Source organism: Mycetomoellerius zeteki, unplaced genomic scaffold, assembly GCF_001594055.1.
Source record: "Mycetomoellerius zeteki isolate Tzet28-1 unplaced genomic scaffold, Tzet1.0 scaffold31, whole genome shotgun sequence".
NCBI classification, from domain to species: Eukaryota; Metazoa; Arthropoda; class Insecta; order Hymenoptera; family Formicidae; genus Mycetomoellerius; species Mycetomoellerius zeteki.
Window position 1 is genome coordinate 1554989 of NW_017257294.1, and position 19839 is coordinate 1574827.

The 19839-nt window shown below is 41.9% G+C and overlaps 1 protein-coding gene and 1 long non-coding RNA gene across 2 annotated transcripts in view; one reads left to right on the top strand and one right to left on the bottom strand.

The window, feature by feature from the left end:
• Positions 1–2882: 2882 nt before the first annotated feature.
• The window catches only part of dati (zinc finger protein datilografo), a 73638-nt gene continuing 56681 nt past the window's right edge, over positions 2883–19839 (bottom strand). The window contains 9 exon segments of the mRNA XM_018451108.1: positions 2883–4662; positions 4795–4948; positions 5305–5525; positions 6288–6482; positions 6925–7065; positions 7197–7319; positions 7569–7781; positions 9294–9453; positions 18754–18783. Of these exon segments, the coding sequence (XP_018306610.1) occupies positions 4535–4662; positions 4795–4948; positions 5305–5525; positions 6288–6482; positions 6925–7065; positions 7197–7319; positions 7569–7781; positions 9294–9453; positions 18754–18783 (1365 nt within the window). The 3' untranslated portion in view covers positions 2883–4534.
• On the top strand, positions 5733–15585 carry LOC108724650 (uncharacterized). The gene is made up of 3 exons (XR_001936711.1): positions 5733–5836; positions 15329–15408; positions 15533–15585. It is a non-coding gene; the product is annotated as an uncharacterized lncRNA (long non-coding RNA).

Below are 19839 nucleotides of genomic sequence, written 5' to 3' on the forward strand. Positions count from 1 at the left end.
CTCAATTTTGTGCAGCACGCTCGCATCTTTCGCACAGAAGCGCTACAAACTTTTACCATACTACTTATTATATGTTTCATTGTTCGCGATTCTTTTATTATCCAAAAAACAATACGCGATATTTTATCGATGGAAATTTTTTGAAAAATCGATCCCTAAGGTGTTTGGTGGGCGTCGAAATGTGCGACGATTGTGTTTTAGATGTTTTCCTATCGCTGTACAATCCATCGCAATGCCGTGTAGTGTAAGTGTTGGTGTGTAAGTGTATTAGTGTCGTGAAAAAAAAAATTTCCCGATCGGTGATGCCCGAGAGACAGCGAACGCTCCCGCACGCGATCCTTCCTCAGGGATGTAAAGTCCACCCTTTAGGGTGGTGGCGAGGTCAGGGCGGCGGAAGCGATCGCCAATCGTCGTGGGCACGCGCCGACAACGAACAGAAGCTCTGGTTCGATAAGAAACGATTATCGTTGGTTGCGTGAACGAGGTGTATGCACTCGTCCAGCTTTAGGTATTTACATAGAAACTAACCCTATTTCGCATTATGTACGTTCGTTTAAGTTTACCAGTAAATTCTCAGTTTATGCTTGTGATATCAAGGTGTATTTACATACTACTTAATCCGAGGAAAAAACGCCCTGTAACGCAAAAACTTTAATAATAACGATCAATGAATCGACCCGCGGTTGCGATCACTGGAACTCGAGGAGCTCCGCTTATTCTTTTCTTTTTTACAAAAAAATAACAAGTTTATAAATTTTTCAAATTTTCCGAATTCACGATTTGCGAAAAAATTGATCCCGATGATGAAATTGACCCGTTTTTAAATTGATCTTGATAGGAAAGAGCACAAATTTTAGAAAATTTTTTGAAAAGAAATATGCCAGACGTATCCGTCGAGTTCCGATCGCGAGACGAGTGCAATCGTTAAATGTAGCTTTGACGATGAATCCTTTAGTGATCTTTTCATCTCTCGTCCCAGATGGTCAAAAAGCCTGGTTATCCGGCGGCTTCTCGGCGCGTGTCTTTTACGTTCAACGAAGATGACGACGTTAGGTTATTTTCGTAATTGGCGAACAAATGGACATGAAAGATGGGAAGGAAGTATATGCGTCATGAAAGGGAAGCTTTTTGTTACATAATTTCTCATAATTCATGGAAAATATAATTTCCAAACGTAGCGAGAGAAAAGATTTTGCTAGTTATACTCGTAGGCGTACTTTTTTTTGACAGAATTTAGAAAGTTCTACATTTTCGAAAGATGAAAGGAAAACTTTTGGATGAAAAGCGAGGATCAAAGGGGATGATTTTCAAAAATAAGTCGGTCAAGAGTCTCGTCGAGTCTCCGAAAGGAAACAACAATAATAGTAATGCGATTGATGTTAATGTCCAAAGATGTGAAATTCGGCACGCTATCATTCAATTCCGCATTAGATATATCAATCCGCGATTGCCATTCCAAGAAACGAAGAAATCAAATCGTGTCATAGATAAATGCTCATCGAATCGACTTTTCAATGCTTTAACTTTTTTTCTTCGTCGCTTTTTTCAATCGCCTTTCTAAATCTCCGTCGGTTTTTACTTTCTTTTAGGAATTCTCATTCTCGTGCTTCGAGAAAATTATTTCCAACGAAACGTCATAAACATGATTCTCTCTGATGTTTTTTACAGTCAGTCCTGATGAACAAAATTCTCACATTTCATGATATTTTTAAGAATTTGTAATATAAATTTATGAAACTTTTTGAAAAAGTACTTTGAACTTTTTAAGATTTTTATTTTCAGAAATTATAGAAATTATGAGAAATTTTACAAATCTTAAAATATTTCGTTATATAAAAATTCTGAAAAATATATTTTGAAGTTTATATAAACACATTCAGAGAAATTATATTAAGAATTCTAAAAAAAATTGTCCAGGGAAAGTCTCGTCTAGTCTCATCGAAAGATAATTCTATCGAAAGTACGAATGATCCAAAAGCTTAAGTCAAAAATTCGGAGAGATGAACAGGACGATGAAAAATTTGGTCAACTCTGGAGATTCGAATTGATGGAACGTCGTGAAAAGGGGAATTTTAAGAGGATAAGGGGCTGGTTCGGTTCGCTCCACGATCAAACCTACGGACTTTTCTTTATATTCTTCCTCTCCCTCGTCATCCTCATTTTCGTATTATCTTTTTCTTTTTGTTCTTTTGTTTTTGTTCATCCACCTTCTTTATTTCCTATTCGTCTTCTTATTCTTCTTCATCCTAAGTATTGCGAGAACGTAACGGTATATTGCAAGTAAAAGTTCAAAACGACGCAAGAGTTTTACGCGTTTCAGATTATATTACCCGGAAATAAAAAAATATTTCGCTTATAACGATCACAGGACCTCAGATTACCTGAAGCATGCCACTCTAAAATCTCACTCTCGTCTTCTCATTCGCTCCTCCTTGATGCTCACGAAGCATTCACGTTTACTCGATCAGATCATTCGCTCAACGGCGCGCCCGTGTGTCTACGTCGATCCCAAGGTCGTTCATTCGTAAAATCATTCACATATTCTTTCTCTCCCTCTCTTGCTCTCTCTCCCTTTCTCGCTTTTGCACATGCCCTCCTCCGCTTCGGTCGCATTCTCACATCGACAATGCTTGGGATCACGTAAAACCTACGCGGGCGCGCGCTCCGCATTCGCTCATATTTCCCTTTCGCCTAACTATCCTAGTCTCATAGACCCTATATTCATTATTTATAATATTTATATATATAATATATATAATATTTAGCATTTATTTTTTTATTTCTCTCTTCTCCGTCGCGTGCTTTGTTCACGAAAAATGCTCGCTCTTTCACGCTTACCGCACCTTCAGTTAAACGTGTAAGTGTGAATGGGTTTCGCCCGGTTTTTTGTCTCTGTCATACTCTTCATACTCTGTATGTATATATAATATATATAATATAACTGTTTGTAATAACTATATTTTGTTTGTTCGCTTATGAGCTAATAGTTTTCGTGCTACCGACGAGCACAAGTTGCGCGCATTTATATTTTCACCTTAAAAGTGTGCTGCTGATGAGTTTTGTAATATATGTATTGTACATGTGTACATATGTGTAATGTATGTGTAATGTATTTACGTGTGTATGCTCGTGTGTGTGCGTACGTATCTGTGCCGACGCGTTACGTCCGACGACGTTCCTTTCTCGTGCGCGGAATGTCAACGTCGCTTTGTCGTCGTCGCGCGAAACGTTGATCGCAAGTGAGAAAACGTCCGTACGGATTGCGTCGCGTCCGTCTGTCACACACACACGGGGAAGGGGATTTCGGTACGTATATAATTAACAACCGTACAACGCGACAATACGGCACCACTCGCTGGTGGTGAAACGTTCGTCGCGACCACGCGATGCACACGTTATGATGAGCCTGTGTACGTGGATGTTACGTTGGTGTGCGATTCGCTTTTTAAGCATTACGGGACCTTTTACGATTAGGGGATTTAGGGGGTGGAACCTTTTAAGCGCGGTTCGGTGGAGTTAGACGTATCTATGTATAATATTTATATATAGTTTAGGTTTGTTGAGCCTGGCCAGCACGAGACGGTCGAGGATCGCCCGTTGGACCCTCGGTACCGTCTCATACCGCTTAATCGGCTCTTGTACTAAAAGATCATAGTACCTCAGAGCGCACCCCGGATTACCCCGAAATAGGATAACCGAGATGACTTAATGTTGTTTTTTAAGCAACTTCTCGTTAGTTATTATGGCACGTTTCGGAAGTCGAGGCGGTGGTACGGCAGTGGCGACGTGTCCTGAGAATCTTAACGGAATACGAAGACAACGTGAGAACGCCGTCGCGGATACCGTTCGACAGAACCTTGATCCAGGACCGGTGTAGGAACGACGCGGAACCGCGCAAGAAGCGCGCGGGAAATCGCGAGAGACGACCGTCGCCACCGTCGATCTTGACCGCCTCGTGCCGTGCAACGGTTTTGCTATACACGTACGTATTCTCACTCTCCTCCCGTCGTCTGGCGCGGCCCCATCCGGAGAGTTCGTCAACCGAGGATGATACCCTCGATCAATTTCCGGTTGAGGTCCGGCCTGATATCGGTTCTATCCGAGTAGGAAGACACCGAAGTACACATTCTTTCTTACAAAGTTCTTTCGTTTGTTTCCGTTTTCTTACTGCTGAGACAGTGAGTGAAATTCTGGCGACCGCACTTGGGCGCAGGAGCGAATTACGTCAGCGATGACGATGACAATTACGTCATGTCGATCATAACGAACGTAATCGCTCTTACGCGTTTTCGGAGTTACCGATCATCTCGTCGGCTTTTCTCTTGACGCCACGGTCTTCAGGCTGCTGCTGTTGCTGCTGCTGTTGGTGATGACCGATAGTAGACGGGCCCTGCTGTTGCTGTTGTTGATCGTGCAACGGTGTCGAGCGCTCTGTCGACGATTGCGACTGTTGCTGATTCATGCGCTCGTTCTGCTGTAGGGTCGTCTGATCCGGCGCCCAAGGGGTCCACTCATCTCAGTAGTAACTGAATTTTCATGGTTGCTGATTGCTTTGCTGGTTGACGACGTGTTGAGCCAGAGTGAAACTCAGGGCGCGCGGATCGCCGCCATGAAGCCTGAGGGCCTGCTCTAATCGCTGCTCCTGTAGCCGTAGCGCTTCTCCTGAAAGATGTCGAGTGTCGACGATTTGTAGAAGTTTTCATCACAAATTAAAACTCAAAAAAAAAGTCTCGAAATTAGACTTCGACGCTACAGTCGTACAACAGCGTGCCACCGGATTTTTGTATCACTTACCGAGATCCGGCGTTAGAGCATCCTGTTGGGACATTTGTTGATTCGTATGGTGTCCCGGCATACCGGAGGTGCTGCCTCCGTTATGTTGTCCCAAATGATGCCTTACGTCGCCGCCCACCGCGGAACTCGCCGCGGCTGCCGCCGCTTGAGATACCTGCGCAAAGATGTAAGAAAAAGTTGAAAAGAGGAAAAGAACTGAGAAATGTTTGAGCTGTCTTTACTTTTGCTTTTTTATCGAAACGTTTATGAATCTTAATTGAATAAAATGAAATCAATGTATACTTGAACATCTTGTGTTGACTTTTATAGGCACTACACTTTGTTGATTTACTTTCATTAAAGTTTGATTTTTATTATTTGTTTTTATCTTTGCTTTGCGAAAGAATACAACTTATGAGTTATTCTCTCAATCTTTATAGCTTTATAATATTACGTTTTGAATATTTAAAATGAAGATTGTGAAGTCGTGCTTTTTAACTTTGTAATAGAAGAATTAGCTATCTTTTTTACCGCAAGTCGTAGGGCAGCTTCGGCTTGAGAACGGAGCAAAGCTTCCGCCTGATGCATTCTCAGAGCTTGCTCCGGTCCACTCGCTTGCACTCCCTGTTGTTGGGGTCCCGTCGATCCTTGAGTACCGCCGCTCATATCACCGTTATTGCCCATTCTCATAGCCGCCGCCAGCGATGCCATGTCGACCGGCGAGAGATTAGGCGATACGGAATTTTGCAATCCTAACAGAAATATCGCTTTCACATCTCGCTTACCATCGAAAGTAATTTAAAGCCTATATCTAAATAATATAGTACGCTTTTCTAATCCATGTTAAATAGCAATAGATTGCAAGGTATATATTTTAACAAACATCTCTTTTTGCAATGTTAAATTTAAGACAGTATTTTACGATGTGTTTCAGAATCTTATGGTAGAGCATGGCGATTGAATCACGATCTGTGGAACACGTGTCAAGGAGGGTTGTTCGCAAACGCTGTCTCGTGTCAACTTTGATCGTGGGAAGAAAGAGAAAGAGAGGAGAGGAATGATGGTAAGGAATTCCGATATTTGTTTTTCCTATCATCGTTTCTTCAGCAAGTTTCTCGACGAGTTACGACTTGTAGCTCTCCGCGAAAGAAACTACGTGCGCGATAAATTTTACTAAATTAACTTGCGGTGATATCACACACAGTAACACACATAATAATCGTGCAACGCGTTTCTGCAACGTAGGAACGTCATTTCCCTCGGCAACAAATGCAGTCACGTCGAACGTACTTATAATTGCTCGCTCGAGTTCTCGTCGAAGACATGAGAAAAGCGGGTAACGCGAATGCAATGTTGTGAGCGGAGAAACAACATTGTAAATCAAGTTTTATCGGTAATAATTGGAACGAAGCTATCAGCTTTCCCCTCTCGTGCAATTTTGTACTGATAAGTGATAACGCATTTTTCGAAGATTCATGCGCCTTTTATATATATATATATATAATCTCTCTTACCCGCTGACACGGCGGCCATGACAGCCATGCGTTGTTGCTGCGATTGCATCTCATCATGATATTGCTGCGCCGAACCCGGTTGACTTCCCGTTCGCAGTATCTCGCTGAGCTTGTTGCCACTCGGTCCCGGCGACGCCATATTATTGTTGTTATTATTGTTGTTGTTATTCAGTAGACCGGTGCCTGCGCAAAAATCTGCTCTCGTCAGTATGTACAGGTAGATGGAAGGGCGGGGGTTTTCACGCACATTTTACTAGTCTAACTAGGTAGCATATATCATTCCGCGTCGATATATAAATTGGCACGCTAAAGCGTTAAAAAGGCGACATCCCGAAGTGGAAACCGCCCATAAGAGCAGACCGTAGTGAGCGCCGTTCACATGAGAGAATTATTACTCAGACCAGAAATTCGTAAATATTTTATTTCGACTCAAGCATATATATTCATATATATTCTAGCTTACGTGTACTACAATAAGTTCACTAATGATACTTCACAACAGTTATGTCATTAACGAAATCAGAGAAAAAAAGGTGAATAACGGCGAGATTACAAACTGTGCTCGGGCAAAATGCGACAATATTATAACTATTATATCTAGATACTTGGTAGACGTAGAACAAGTATCGTAGCGTACCAGGTTCACTACCGGCCGACGACAGTCTTCCGTTGCCGCTACTGCTATCCGAATGGGCCGACGGTGACGGGCACATTGGTGGTTGTTGCAAATTTTGCGGTCCTCCAGATTGACTTCCTCCCAACACGCCCAAACCCGCTCCTGTACAGCGTAAGGTCGTTATATTAGAACACCGTTTAGTCATTGGCGTCGTGCAGTGTCGTACTTTCTATGCGACGGTTTTGACGCCACTTAATTCCTTGACATTAGAGAAATGTGTCTGTCTGTTATACCTAAACTCGAACTCGCGAGAATCTCCCTTTCCCGCCTCTCGGCGGCCGCGCGGCTCAGCACGTACTGCGCCGCGAACTGATGCTTCGGGTCCATTCTCATGTGCTCCATGTGGCTCAGGAGACCTTAACACCAGAGGAAAACGAGCGTGGTCACAGTATAGAAAGATGATCATATAGTCGCGCGTATATGGACGATAATTGATGTCACTTGTTGTAAACGTAAGTTATACTCCACAGAATGAAAATCATAAGTTTACAGCATAGAATGAAAATGAATCGTGTTTACTTTCAACTGTGTTTACTTCGAACTCCGAGCTACTGTTGGGACCCGATCGGCCCATCGATTCACGTTTACGTGGGCTAAATACTTACCGCTCTCATGAGTGAAGACGGCTTGGCACACCGAGCACGGCCACATCCTGAGGCTTGTGCTAAGTTGACTGGTCTCAGGATGGCAGGCTAGATGCTTCCTAAGGCTACCCTCGTTGACGTAGTGCTTCCCGCACACTGGGCACGGGTGGTTGGCGGTCCGTCGCTTCGCTAGGTAAACCCCGGCAACGGAGGTTGTGCAGTCAGCGGAGGGAACAATAGGGCGACACAATTTCAAGGTCAATGCCAAGCAGGATAAAGCGTCCCAAGGAACGAAAGCCGCCTCCTCCTCACCCAACTCCTCCACCATCGTTATGTTTTCTCACATCTCTCTCTCTCTCGCTCTCTCTCTTTCTCTCTTTTTTCCTCCCCCACCTTATTTCTCACGCACTCGCGTGCACGCGCGCGCGTACGTACGCACAGATTCCGGTCGACCTCGAAGGCGAAGGGAGACCTTACGGACGCGGATAGCCAAGGACCAGGAGAGAGCACTGACCTCGGGCAAGCAGAGTACTCGTCGGCCGGCGCCGTCGCCACCGCGCTGCTAACTCCCTTTCACGAGCAAGGTCGCTGGCCCAAAAAGCCAGGATGCACACAGACGTACTCGCGCGCGTTGCACATATGCAAACGTACAGAGAAAAAAAAATATATAAAACTCTTTGAAAAGATCGTTTATATACGAAAAACGTCCGCTATTTGTTACATCGAACAGACACGAATAAAAAGATATCATCATTCGTCTTGTCGATCGTAGTCGATTTTTTAATCTCATCTAAATTCTTGCGATTTTAAACAACGATAAGGTTATATGCTTAACGTGTATTCGCAATATAGTGCGATTCATTAGTTTTCACATTTCAAATGCCGACTATGTCGATATCACTGTGACAGACCACCGTGTCGGCACTCACAATCAAGAATAAAACGCCGATTCCTCGCTTTAAAGTTGAACGAAGAAGCAGAGTAGGTTGACTTTTGTTCTCTCTGTACGTCCGCCAGTCTGCACACGTATCGCGCACGCATGTGTCAAGGCACGCATAGAGGTCGAACGAGACACCCTCGAAGCATCGTGTATCTGTATTAGCGAGTAGTACCCAAGTATTAGTCGGCGAGTGTGCCAAATGCTACACGTCTTTCCCGCCCAGGCGAAAACAATACGAAGAAGTGAACAAGGACAATGTGTGCGTATCGCCCGCGCCAAAGCAAGTTTTTGGGATGGATGCGAAACGTACTTAAAGGCTAAAGAACGAACCACCCTTCGTGTCTCGACGAGCGGTTGCTCCACCTCTCTCTTAGTCCTACTCACGATTAACGTCGCCGCTCTCGTGTCTATGCCGGTCTCTCTCTTTCTCTATCTTAGAACCCTTAAGGGGCTCCTCGCGATCATAGTTAAAGATTCTGGCTAAGAATTAAATGCGTTAGAAAAGAAAGAACAGAGTTAGGTCTTTCGCTTAGAAAGTTAATGCGCGAGCAAGATTTGGTGTTAAGTTCGTTGATTAGTCAGTAAGGAATGACACGGTCAAGGTTTTGTTCTCAAGCTCGCTTCATGCAACGATGCACTCCGCTTACGAGACTCCGCGATCGGATTCCAATTAATCGATTGGTTATGGTTAACGAAGATTAGTAGGTGCGCGAATGAAGAGAAATGGTAAGCAACGCGCGGGGAAAGGAGAGAGACATAGACGACCGGCCGAGAGGGCGGTTGATACGCGATTTCTTAATACTTACTGGCAACTCCGGAGGCGTTCGGGTCCTTGTGGGTGTGCTTCATATGCTCCATCAACGCCTCACCGCCGAGGAAGAGCTTGTGGCATACTGGACAGCTGGTTGCGTTCGGACCGCCGATCAGGGCGGCGTGTTGCTGGAACACAACACGCTGTTGCAACTCCTTTTTTGAGGGCCCGGAAGTACCGGAAGCAGGCACACGCGGCGCACCGGTAGAGAGCCGACCCAGAGAATACCACCACAGAGTTGCGAACCAGAAGCGCAGGACAGGCAGGGCACAGAACAGAACGATTGACCAGTGAGAGTTAAGGCACCAATAAACCGCCGCCACCACAAACTACTCCTTTGCACAGGGAATTCATGTCGAGTGTGTCTGGTAGGAACTTTGTGGTATCGCGCCCTGGCTGGGTTTCCAGTCGGTCAAGTACGATTGAAAAGAATCGAGATAACGAAACAGAAAAAAAGACGAAATTTTCTCTCTTTCGAGGTATACTGATATCTCCGTTCAATAATGATCCATTTACTGCCGCAATTTATTCATTTCTTATCAAACGAAAAACAATATTTTATATTTTATTTTGCTTCTGAAATATCTTTGTATAGATTGGAAAATTAATTAAATGATTTAATTTTTAATGTTGCTTTAAAAAAGAATTATATTGTATGTTTGGCAAATGGCTAGATTGCGGCAAGTGAATCGTCGGCGAAGATACTGTAAAGATCATAGCTAGCTCTTGGAATATTATGGGATAGGTATAAGGTGTAAATCTCGATATTATTGGAATTACAATCGTAATCTCCAACGTATCTATTGCGAGGAATACTGTGCCCATATACGTTTTTCTCAAATACGTATTACTGATTCTAATTTTGTAATCTCGAACACTTTGTGATATATGAATGTAAAACTAGAGATGTATAGAAAGAGTCTTGACCGATTAAAAACATTGTCTTTAACGCCAGATCAGAGCACTCGGTTCGAGTAAATGGAGAGGAGCGTTAGGGAGTATAATGATCGGGGAAACTTGAAGCGAAGCCTAGACAGACAAATATGTGGAAGCGTGGGGTCCAGAGAACGATCGGAGCAGATTAATCCTTAACCGCGATTAGGGATTTCATCGACTAATGCTGCCAGGCATCGGCCTCGTCTCGCGTATGAATGTACCTAAAGGCCGATGCCAGACGTTGCGTTGCGAAAACAAAGCGAGCACTTTCATCGACCTTGGACCTCCGATCGACCCCGTGCGACCTCACCCATGAACGGGAATGCGAAGCATGGAATGACTAGCTTGTACCATACATCAGTTTTAACTACCATGGTCGCTGCTAGCACATCTTCGGCTCGCATCTGCATTCCTTTTGATTTTTTCTTTCTTTTCTTTGCTTTGTACGTTAAACAAGCTCTATCTCACGATTTATTTTACCGAATTTGTTGTGCTATCAACGGCCATATTAAAATTAGGATTAAAATGAAATTATAAATGAAATTCGACGTCCTCTCAGTGCCAGATAGAATGATTTTTTTTCCCCCTTCATTCTCTGGCTGGTCACGCGGTAAGGAACCGATTCGCACCGATCGCATTATCCTGATGTCTTTTTTTTGCTTCTTCTGTTGCGTCCCCCCTTTTTATCTGTCTCTTTTCTTTTTTCCTCTTTTTCTATCTGAACACGCGAAGGTTGCTTGCACGCATACAAGGCGGTAGGTGTACACGCGCTCGAGGAAAAACATGGCGGCGGCCGTACCTTGTTCGAAAGAGTGCTTAAAACGGCAGTACGAGAGGAGAAAAAAGAAAAAGGCGCGAAAAAGAAAGAGAAGGTTGTGAACGGGCAGGAACGGGCTAAAACAAGACCGGACGGCAATGACCCCAAAGAGTTTCGGGGCCTCCCGTTCCTCTCTTCCTTCCTGTTCTTGCTTCTCCGATTCGCGACTTCGTCTTCTTCTTTTCCTCATACTTTTTCGCCTCTCCCTTCCCACATACCTCGCCCTACCTCTTTCTCTGTCGATCGTCTTTCTTTTTATTCCGGACCTGGGACAATCGCGAACGCGTTGAGGCAACGAACACGGAGCGAGAAAAGGCTAAAAACAAGTTCTGAACGGCAATGACCTCGGAATTTTTTCGACATGGCCGCCTTTTTCTCACACACCTCCTGCCTCTCCTCTATTATTGTCGTGATTTTCCGCTTTTCGCATGTTAAACGTGGATTTATTTTTGCGCACTCGTCTTTATAGACTTCTTCTCTTCGTTCCGAGAGGGAGAGAATGTATCTTCTTTATAAGTACATATACACGCTCATCTAAAGCCTCTTCGTACTTCCTCCTTTCCTCGACATTTTTAACGACGTGTCAGATGCTGGCGCACAATCCTGATTTTCTGCCGGCTCTTCCCGCTCATAAACAAGCGAGACGGCATGCCACGAGGCTAGGTGGGAGGGGATACCAATCAGACGATAATCGCCTTGTCGCATCCATTTCGATTTCCTCCTTCCGGTTTTCCTCCCAGCTCCGTTTCATCATTCGCGTACACGCGTATTCTCACACGTGTTTCTTCTCGCTTGGCTCGGCTCCACTCTTGTCCCGCGATAAACTTGAGAGTGGGTGGCCGACCGCCGGCATACTTATGCCTTCTATCTCCTTTTTTATCCCGAACCTGGGGCAGCCGCGAGTGCATTGAGAAGACGGCAACGAGGACGGCGTCGTTGGCCATGCCACCGCCACCGCCGCCGCTGCTGCATGTAAGTTATTCTCGGAGGGAGGCTGCGGTCCCTAGGTTCGACGCCCCGACCTGGCCCAACTGGAAAAAACCGGTTTCTTCGTCGCGCTCTTCCTTTTTTGCCTGCATCCTCGCTTTTTGCGCCGCGAGTGCCTCGACTTCTCTGACGCTCTTTCCCCTCTTCTCCATCCCACGTTCGAGCTCCCCTTCTCTTTCTCTTTTCCTATCTTTCCCGCTCTCCTTTCTCTCTCTTCTTCACTCTTTTTTCTCTCTTGCTCTCTCCTCATTCCTCCAGCTTATTCTCTCCGACTCGGCTGAGAGAGTGGACGCGGCGTGGGCGAATCCCCGAGGGACTTTATGATCCACCGTGACCAGATTCATCTCTCTCGCGAGGCTATACGTTCGCTGTTCTCTGTACGCTGTTCTCGCTCGCTACCATTCCCAATTCCATGCTTCCTGGTCCCAGTATGAGCCTGTACGTATGTCTGCCAGAGCCGCCGATTTTCTGCATTGCACCAGGATTTTTGCCTCAGCAGAAATGCAGAGATTCTGCCGCAATCGGTTTTACATGCACTCTTTTGTTTCTGTTTCAAAATATTTCGATTATATCGAAGGTGAATATGGAAGAGAGAGTTCTTCAATTTGTATTCATTTTCATCGCGGATTGAAAACATTCGTATGCATCGAAATTATTCGTAAATTCGCAAATAATTCTGTTTTCGTTGGCTAAATAAATTTCCAGCGGCGTTAATCAATATCAGAGAGATGATTGATAATTGCTGAATAATACGAGGGAATATAACGCCCGGCAAAGTGACGTCTATGTCTGGTATTTTTACCATTGCGCTGTAAATAATTATATCGGTACTCAATTTAGCCGCGAAACATTTGGTCTTCCGATTAAAAGGTGGTAATTATAAATTTTATCGGTTTCTTTGTTCATTGGGCACTGATCATATTAAATTATTGGTCGACTGCTCGGCCGACGCGATTACGTTTATTCTCTCGAATTTTTTCGTATCGTATCGCCGATTGGTTTCTCGATTTTTCCCGGCGATCCCGGTCGTAGATTATCCGTTCCTCGAGGCCTGACGCGGGCCCGGGTCAGGGAGTGGCGTAAAAAGGAAGTGGGTGTGAGCACACGCGTAGCGGTGCGTGACGTTGGCCGCGATGTGGCCATTTTGTGTTCATAGAGACGGGACCATCTTTGATCGAGGGCTGAGATCTTGTTAGTAGAGCGACTCTATTAGAACAAATCAAGACGGAAATTTTTTTTATGCCTGTACGCAATCAATATGATATCCCTGATCTGCAACGTTTAAATGTACAAGATGCTTCATGGTAACCGTATAATACTTTAACAGCGGAGATCGCAAAAGAATTAAAAAATCTTTATACGAAAATTCGAGTTATAAATGATTAAATTTGACCAATAATATCGCGCAAAGTTTACGTATTTAAGTTTACATTTACACGAACTATTGACTTATTAATTTTAATATGATACTAATTTTTATTGCTCAGTTAATTTTTTTTTAGCTTCTTATATGCAAATGTGCAATCAGTTGATAATATCAAATTAAACACATTTTAACAGTTGTAGGTTATTTAAATTTTTCTTTTAATAAAAATTTGAAGAATTTATTAATTTCTTCGTTTGAAAACAAGTATTAAATTTAATGTTAAATCTGAATGAAAAATAATGTAATTTATCTTTATTTTACGACCGAAAAAGGGAAACATTTAATTTATTATTGTTATTTTATTATTAAATTTTTAAGTTTACATGAAAGCGGTGTTGGTTTTAATAATTCAAGAAAAAATAAATCGCTACCCTGCGGTAATTTTATTTTTTTTATTAATATTTTATTTTGTTTTTATTTATTTACTTTTTTTTAAATTATATCTTATGATTTATAAAAATTGCCGAATTTCAATAGCCCAGATCGTAATAGTTTTTGGGTAAAAAAAATAGTAAATTAATTTTTATAAATATCTCTTTCGATCGAAATTTTGTTCTTCAAAATGTAAAATTTAATAATAACTTACAATAGCACGATACAATAATCTATCATAATTGAAAATTCTATTGAAAACTCTACCGAAATTAGAAATACGAAAAACAGGATACCCAGCGCGCAATTAAATATAATATTAAATATTTCGGTAACAATGGTGTTTTTGGCTGATACACGACGATCATTCACGAGATTCGAGTCGGTAAGCTGTGACGCGGATATTCCGTATCGTTACTTATTTCGTTATTTATTTTCTCCAGATGCGAGAACGACAAATATTAGGAGGAAACGCGATTATTTTCCCCTCTCTCGTATCAATATTTAACGATTATTAATTATTCGCGCAAACTGACTCTCATAATTAACGACTCGTAAGGAGTGACTATTTATTGAAACAGATATTTCACGCAATTTATGCTTTCCTACAGTAGGAATTGAGATACAAACTATGAATTATTATCTTATAATATATTATATGTAAGCGAATTATATTCTCGAATCTGCTCGATCTCGGATATTTCACATCACAGTTCAAGTTTTTCGTCCATTAATTATTTTTGGATCAAAAGCGCGGAGTTATGCACGGAGCAGAGCGATTTAATGCGAAGTGATATACCGTTTATCAATAATTAATTTGCGAGAGATAGAATATGTTCAGTGTATATGTATTTCGTAGTAATATCAATTGGCACGCGGCTTATGTCTGTTTTTTTTTAATAACGTACGTTATGCTATTGTATACATGCGAGCGCGCGACATTGTTTACGTCCGCGCGGTGAGAGTCGTGCCGGCAGGTAACGGCGCTCGGTGCGTATTATTTCTCGAGACGCCAACGAGACTAGGAGCAAACGCGAGCGTTCCTTATGAATAGTTATCAACTTTAATTGTATCGTATCATGCAATGAGAAGTTGTTAACATCAGATTTTTCTATCGGTAATAGATATGAACATTGTATATCGAATTAAACAATAAATCAAATCAAGTCAAATAGATCGCGACGCATTTAATTAATCGTAGTTAACCCGCATTTTAATATTTTCCAATAACGTAGCATAACTCCGGCGTTCTAACTTATTTATTTAATTATTTAATACGTCTAATTATTGAATATACATCAATAATCTATTAAAATTTTCCTCCGTTAAAAATTTTACGCTTATTAACAAGATGTCGAGCGAATTGTATTTGCACGCGCTTTTCATATTATTTTTTTAGTAATAATGTGACGAAAAATAATTTACGGAAGTGTCGTATAAAAGTATTAGTGCACGTGCAATTATAATTAACCATGTTTTTGTGAATATATAGTGTGAATGCCACGAAGAAATCTGAGAGGAGGAGGAGGAGGAGGCCCGGGGGGCATCCGGCGACGGCGAAGCAACGTTGAGGTAAATTTATGACTTTAAACTTGAAATAATCGTTCATAATTATACGTATTTTATGTGCGTAACAATTATTTCTTGAAATATTAGTTGCTTTAAGCTATAATTTGGATATATTTTTATTTTGCAGATCAACGTAGTTCGCGATGCAGTTTACAACTCCTGCTGCTGCGCATCATATCGGTGATTGATGAACCATATTTTATATTGATTTGGAGTAATGGATCTATGAAAATTATATTGATATATGCACATCGACACATGTTCGTATCGGATTTAAGATTATAAATATATATAATATCTCTTAGATCCATTGCATTAAAATGGATAGACTAAGATGGATTAGTGTAATATTTCTTGGACTTTATTCAATTACTTGTCGATCGAAAAATATATGAAACTCGTTATGTCGATCATTTATTAACATATTCGATATCTCGTTAGTGAAATACATACTAATTCTTAATTAAAATTTTTATAATAGAAAAACTTATAAAAAGGTATAAATAAGATTATATGAAATAAAACAGATAAATATTCATTAACATTGACATTTACTATATAAGAATATAAATCTACAGTAAAGATATGATTTCTTATATTTTTATACAAGTTCATAACAAGAAAACAGCATATGAGAGAATATTATAATATTATTATTTAATGCAATATTAAAGTTAAAAAAATAAAAAAATTATTTTATTTATTTTCTTCTTCTCAAATATTTTCTTAATAAAATTTAACATCGTTTGCATTATCTGTGTATCTCTTCCCAAGATTAAATAACATTTAAACTGCAAAAAAGCTTAATATTTAAAAATGTTTTAAATATTATATGTATTAATTTTTATTTTGCGCTAATTTTATCCTAATTTTTCATAGTCTATCCATTCATATATATATTGCCAATTTGTAATATCATTTTTAATATTATAACGTAATTATGGAGCTAATTGTGTGCAAGAACTTTACGAAATCGGCCAATTTTGATCACTTGTAGCCAAAAAATAATTACGACCTTTACATTTGAGATTAATTTCCAGAGTACGCTATTAATATGCTGTATGATATAACACCCTTGATAAAATTATGCATGTTCTTTCTTTGTTTGGGTTACTTTTTTCAAACTTTGTGATTTCTTTTGGCGGCTTTATGAATTGGTAGTTATTTATAATTTAAAAATGCATACTGAATGTGAACGATAATCAACAATATGTGAGCTCCTCTCTTTTTCTCGGACGGCGATAAAATCCGAAGGCCGTTTTGCGCTCGGTGCGCAATTCTTTTCTCCCGCCCTCCCGTCGTTACTTCTTTCCTTTTTTTTTCTTCGCCGCCGTCTTTCCTTGGCTTTTTTAGCAGTGACGAGGCCGCGAGACTCGCCGGCAGACAACCTTCGGTACGATACTTCGGCTGTTCGTTCGGCTCCAGCGCGGCTCGCGGAATCCGCTAAGAGATATTCACCGGCTTGCTCATCTCCTCCTTCTCTCTCGTCCGAAAGAAAGAGGACGTTCTCCCTCGCTTCGGCTCGCTCACTCGTTCGCGCGAACGTTATTTTCTCGAGACGAGAACGCTTTGTCTCCCGATAAGGAAGGCACCAGAAATTCTTGATTCCCTTTCTCCGTTCGCGTCTGACTCATAGCTGCTTTCGGAGCTTTCGGTCGAACGATGAGAAGAACACAAACAACGCAAAAGTCCAAAGCGATGTATAAAAGACATCGAAAGTATCTTTGAGAACTCTTATATTTTTTGTTTTGCTCAAAAATAATTTTCCCGTGATAACGTAATCATGTTCACTTTTAAATAGTTATATGAATTAGCACCTTTCGTGATCATTTCATTTCTGCGCGTGCAAAAAAATTACATGAAAAACGTATGCGATCGATAAGAATTAAATATGCGTCGCTAGTCACCCCGCGACTCGTTCTTCATCGCCACCCCGCATTATTAATCCACTTCCAAGAATCGCGCATTGATAATTCGCGCGTAACACACGTACGTGGAAATCAGTCGCTGACGAACGAGGCGAGGCGAGAATGAGGGAGAAAAAAAGCGAATCTACCTAACGCTACGAGGGTTGACGACGGAGCACCCTCCGTGTTGTGCCAATAGGAGGACTCGGATCGACCCCGAACGCGTTCGACTAGGCGAGCGGAAAAAAAGGAGCGTGTAGGGGCGTCGGTACAATGGGGTACAAATCCCACCCTATCGGGAACGCTACGGGAATGATTTCATTAGTGTCCGCGCTGGTGATCGAACATGGAGAGAAAAAAATAGAGACGGAAAGAGTCACGAAGGCGGGGTCGAAAAAATTAATACTACGGGGTGAGTGAGAAGGAAAGCTCGAAGCGCGCGATCGGAAAATGAAAATTGCGCAAAGTAATTATAAAAATAATCCAAGTTAATGTAATCATAAGAATAATCAAAGAAAATCGTGATAAATGTAGAGATATTTTAAGTTACAATATTTTTTGGTTGAACGTGAAAGAAATTAAAATAAATGTGAAAGAGTTGCTGCGGCAAGAAGAATTGAACGAAAAAAATCGCGAGACAGTACAACATCTCGTAAGAGCGAACCGAGAGGTTATATCGCGAAAGACCGTCCCACTTTTCTATTTTAATGTCGCAAAAGAGACAAAGAGTGAAAAGTCCTTCTGGAGATTCGCCAGCCAGTGATGTTTACCGACGAAAAAGAGAGAGAAAGAGGTCATACTAGGAATCCGAGGGAGAGGAGGTATTCGAAGAGGAGCGTGGTGCGAACCTTGCTTAATTAGGAGAGCGTTCCGAAATTAAGAAGCAGCAATTAGCCGCGATCGACAGGCGAAAGCGTTTGTGTTACGCTCTTCGGTGATACATCATATATCTCCATGACTGTTGCTATTATGATTGTCGCGACATGAGACATTAATGAATTGCATACTCATGATCGTGACGTAGGAAAAAAAAGGAACAAGAGCCGAATTATAATCGTTTAACAGTCTTCGCGTCGCGAGATCAATCAGCCAGCGATACTCTGTCTACATTCTCTGCAATATACAATTTCACGTGACGCGACGTTAATTGAATAGATATCGTGTATCAAACGCACGAAAAATACGAAGCGCCGTTATATAATTTCGCGCTATAACGCTATCATAATTTCGCGCATTTCGAGAAAACTACGTAACTGTCGAGGATGTGCGTATGTGTACATGCGTGCGTGTTTCGCGCGAATGGATCATTATAATGAAAATCGGAGATAATACAATTTTACAGATACACGAGTGCGCATATAAACGCGCCGCGAAACGAGTTGAAATTACAGCCGAAAGGAATTCCCATAGGCTTTCCCATATATTGACCCGATCGTTTTACCTTTAATCGTTGCCATGGGTACTTCGAACACTGCGACAAAGAGACCAGCATGAAATGGAGATCAATTTGAATTAATGTGATACCATTAAATCGTCAGTCATAGGTTTAGATTTTCAGGAGTGTTCATACTTTCACGAGCGTTCCGATCGTGTGCGCACGTTCTCGCGGAAGAAATTAAAAAAACATCGCGTAAATACCGCGAGCACGATAATTAATTAGCGTTCCGTGTTGGCGAAAATACGACGCGATAAACGGGTAAAATCACCTCCATCCCACGCGTAAACAGATTTACATTTATTGCAGGCGATCAATCTGTACGCGGTCAACGAGAATCGCGTATGTGAAAAAAAAAATATGTAACGTTAAACGTGATACGACCACCGCGCGGTTTTTAATACAGCAACGGGAGAGGGATGAATTTCCGTGGCGAGAGAAAATAAATCTAATGGCTAACGAGTTTTTACCGAGCCGCGCGCCGGGGCAATTAAGAAGAGGGGTGGAGGAGGGCCCGGAGAACGGAGGGATGACAGGAAGACCCCGGAGGTGAGTCGGAAGAAGGTCGGAAGATATGCGAGGAAGGTCCACGAGGTGGTAGAAAAGGGGGTTGTATCGTGTTGCACGACATTCAACCCTTGTACCGCTAAACTACGGATAAATACGAAGGCTGTTCGCCACGTGAAAGTAGCTAAGAGTCACGAGAATGAGAAAGAAAGGGTGAAGAAATCAGGGCTGGCCAAATTTGCGAGACTCTCGGCGAAATGTTAATAATTTTGCATTCTCATTTACGGTTAAATTTATATCTTGTCGTTTGGACGGATCTTCCGAAGTAAAAGATAAAACGGGAGGGAAAGCTCGTACTGGCGTGAAAATGTATTACCAAAATCGGGAGATTTTACATCTTGATCCGAGACAAGCTCGGGAAAAAAATTTCAACGTGGTTTGACGACGCGAAATTTAAGAGCATGGGGTGGATGTTAACCAGAGACATATCGCGACAGTGTATCGTTGGATGATCCGCCCCTGTTCCGAGCCGAGCGGGAAGAGGGTAACAGTTAATAGGTACACCGAGAGAGAAGAGAAGAAGGA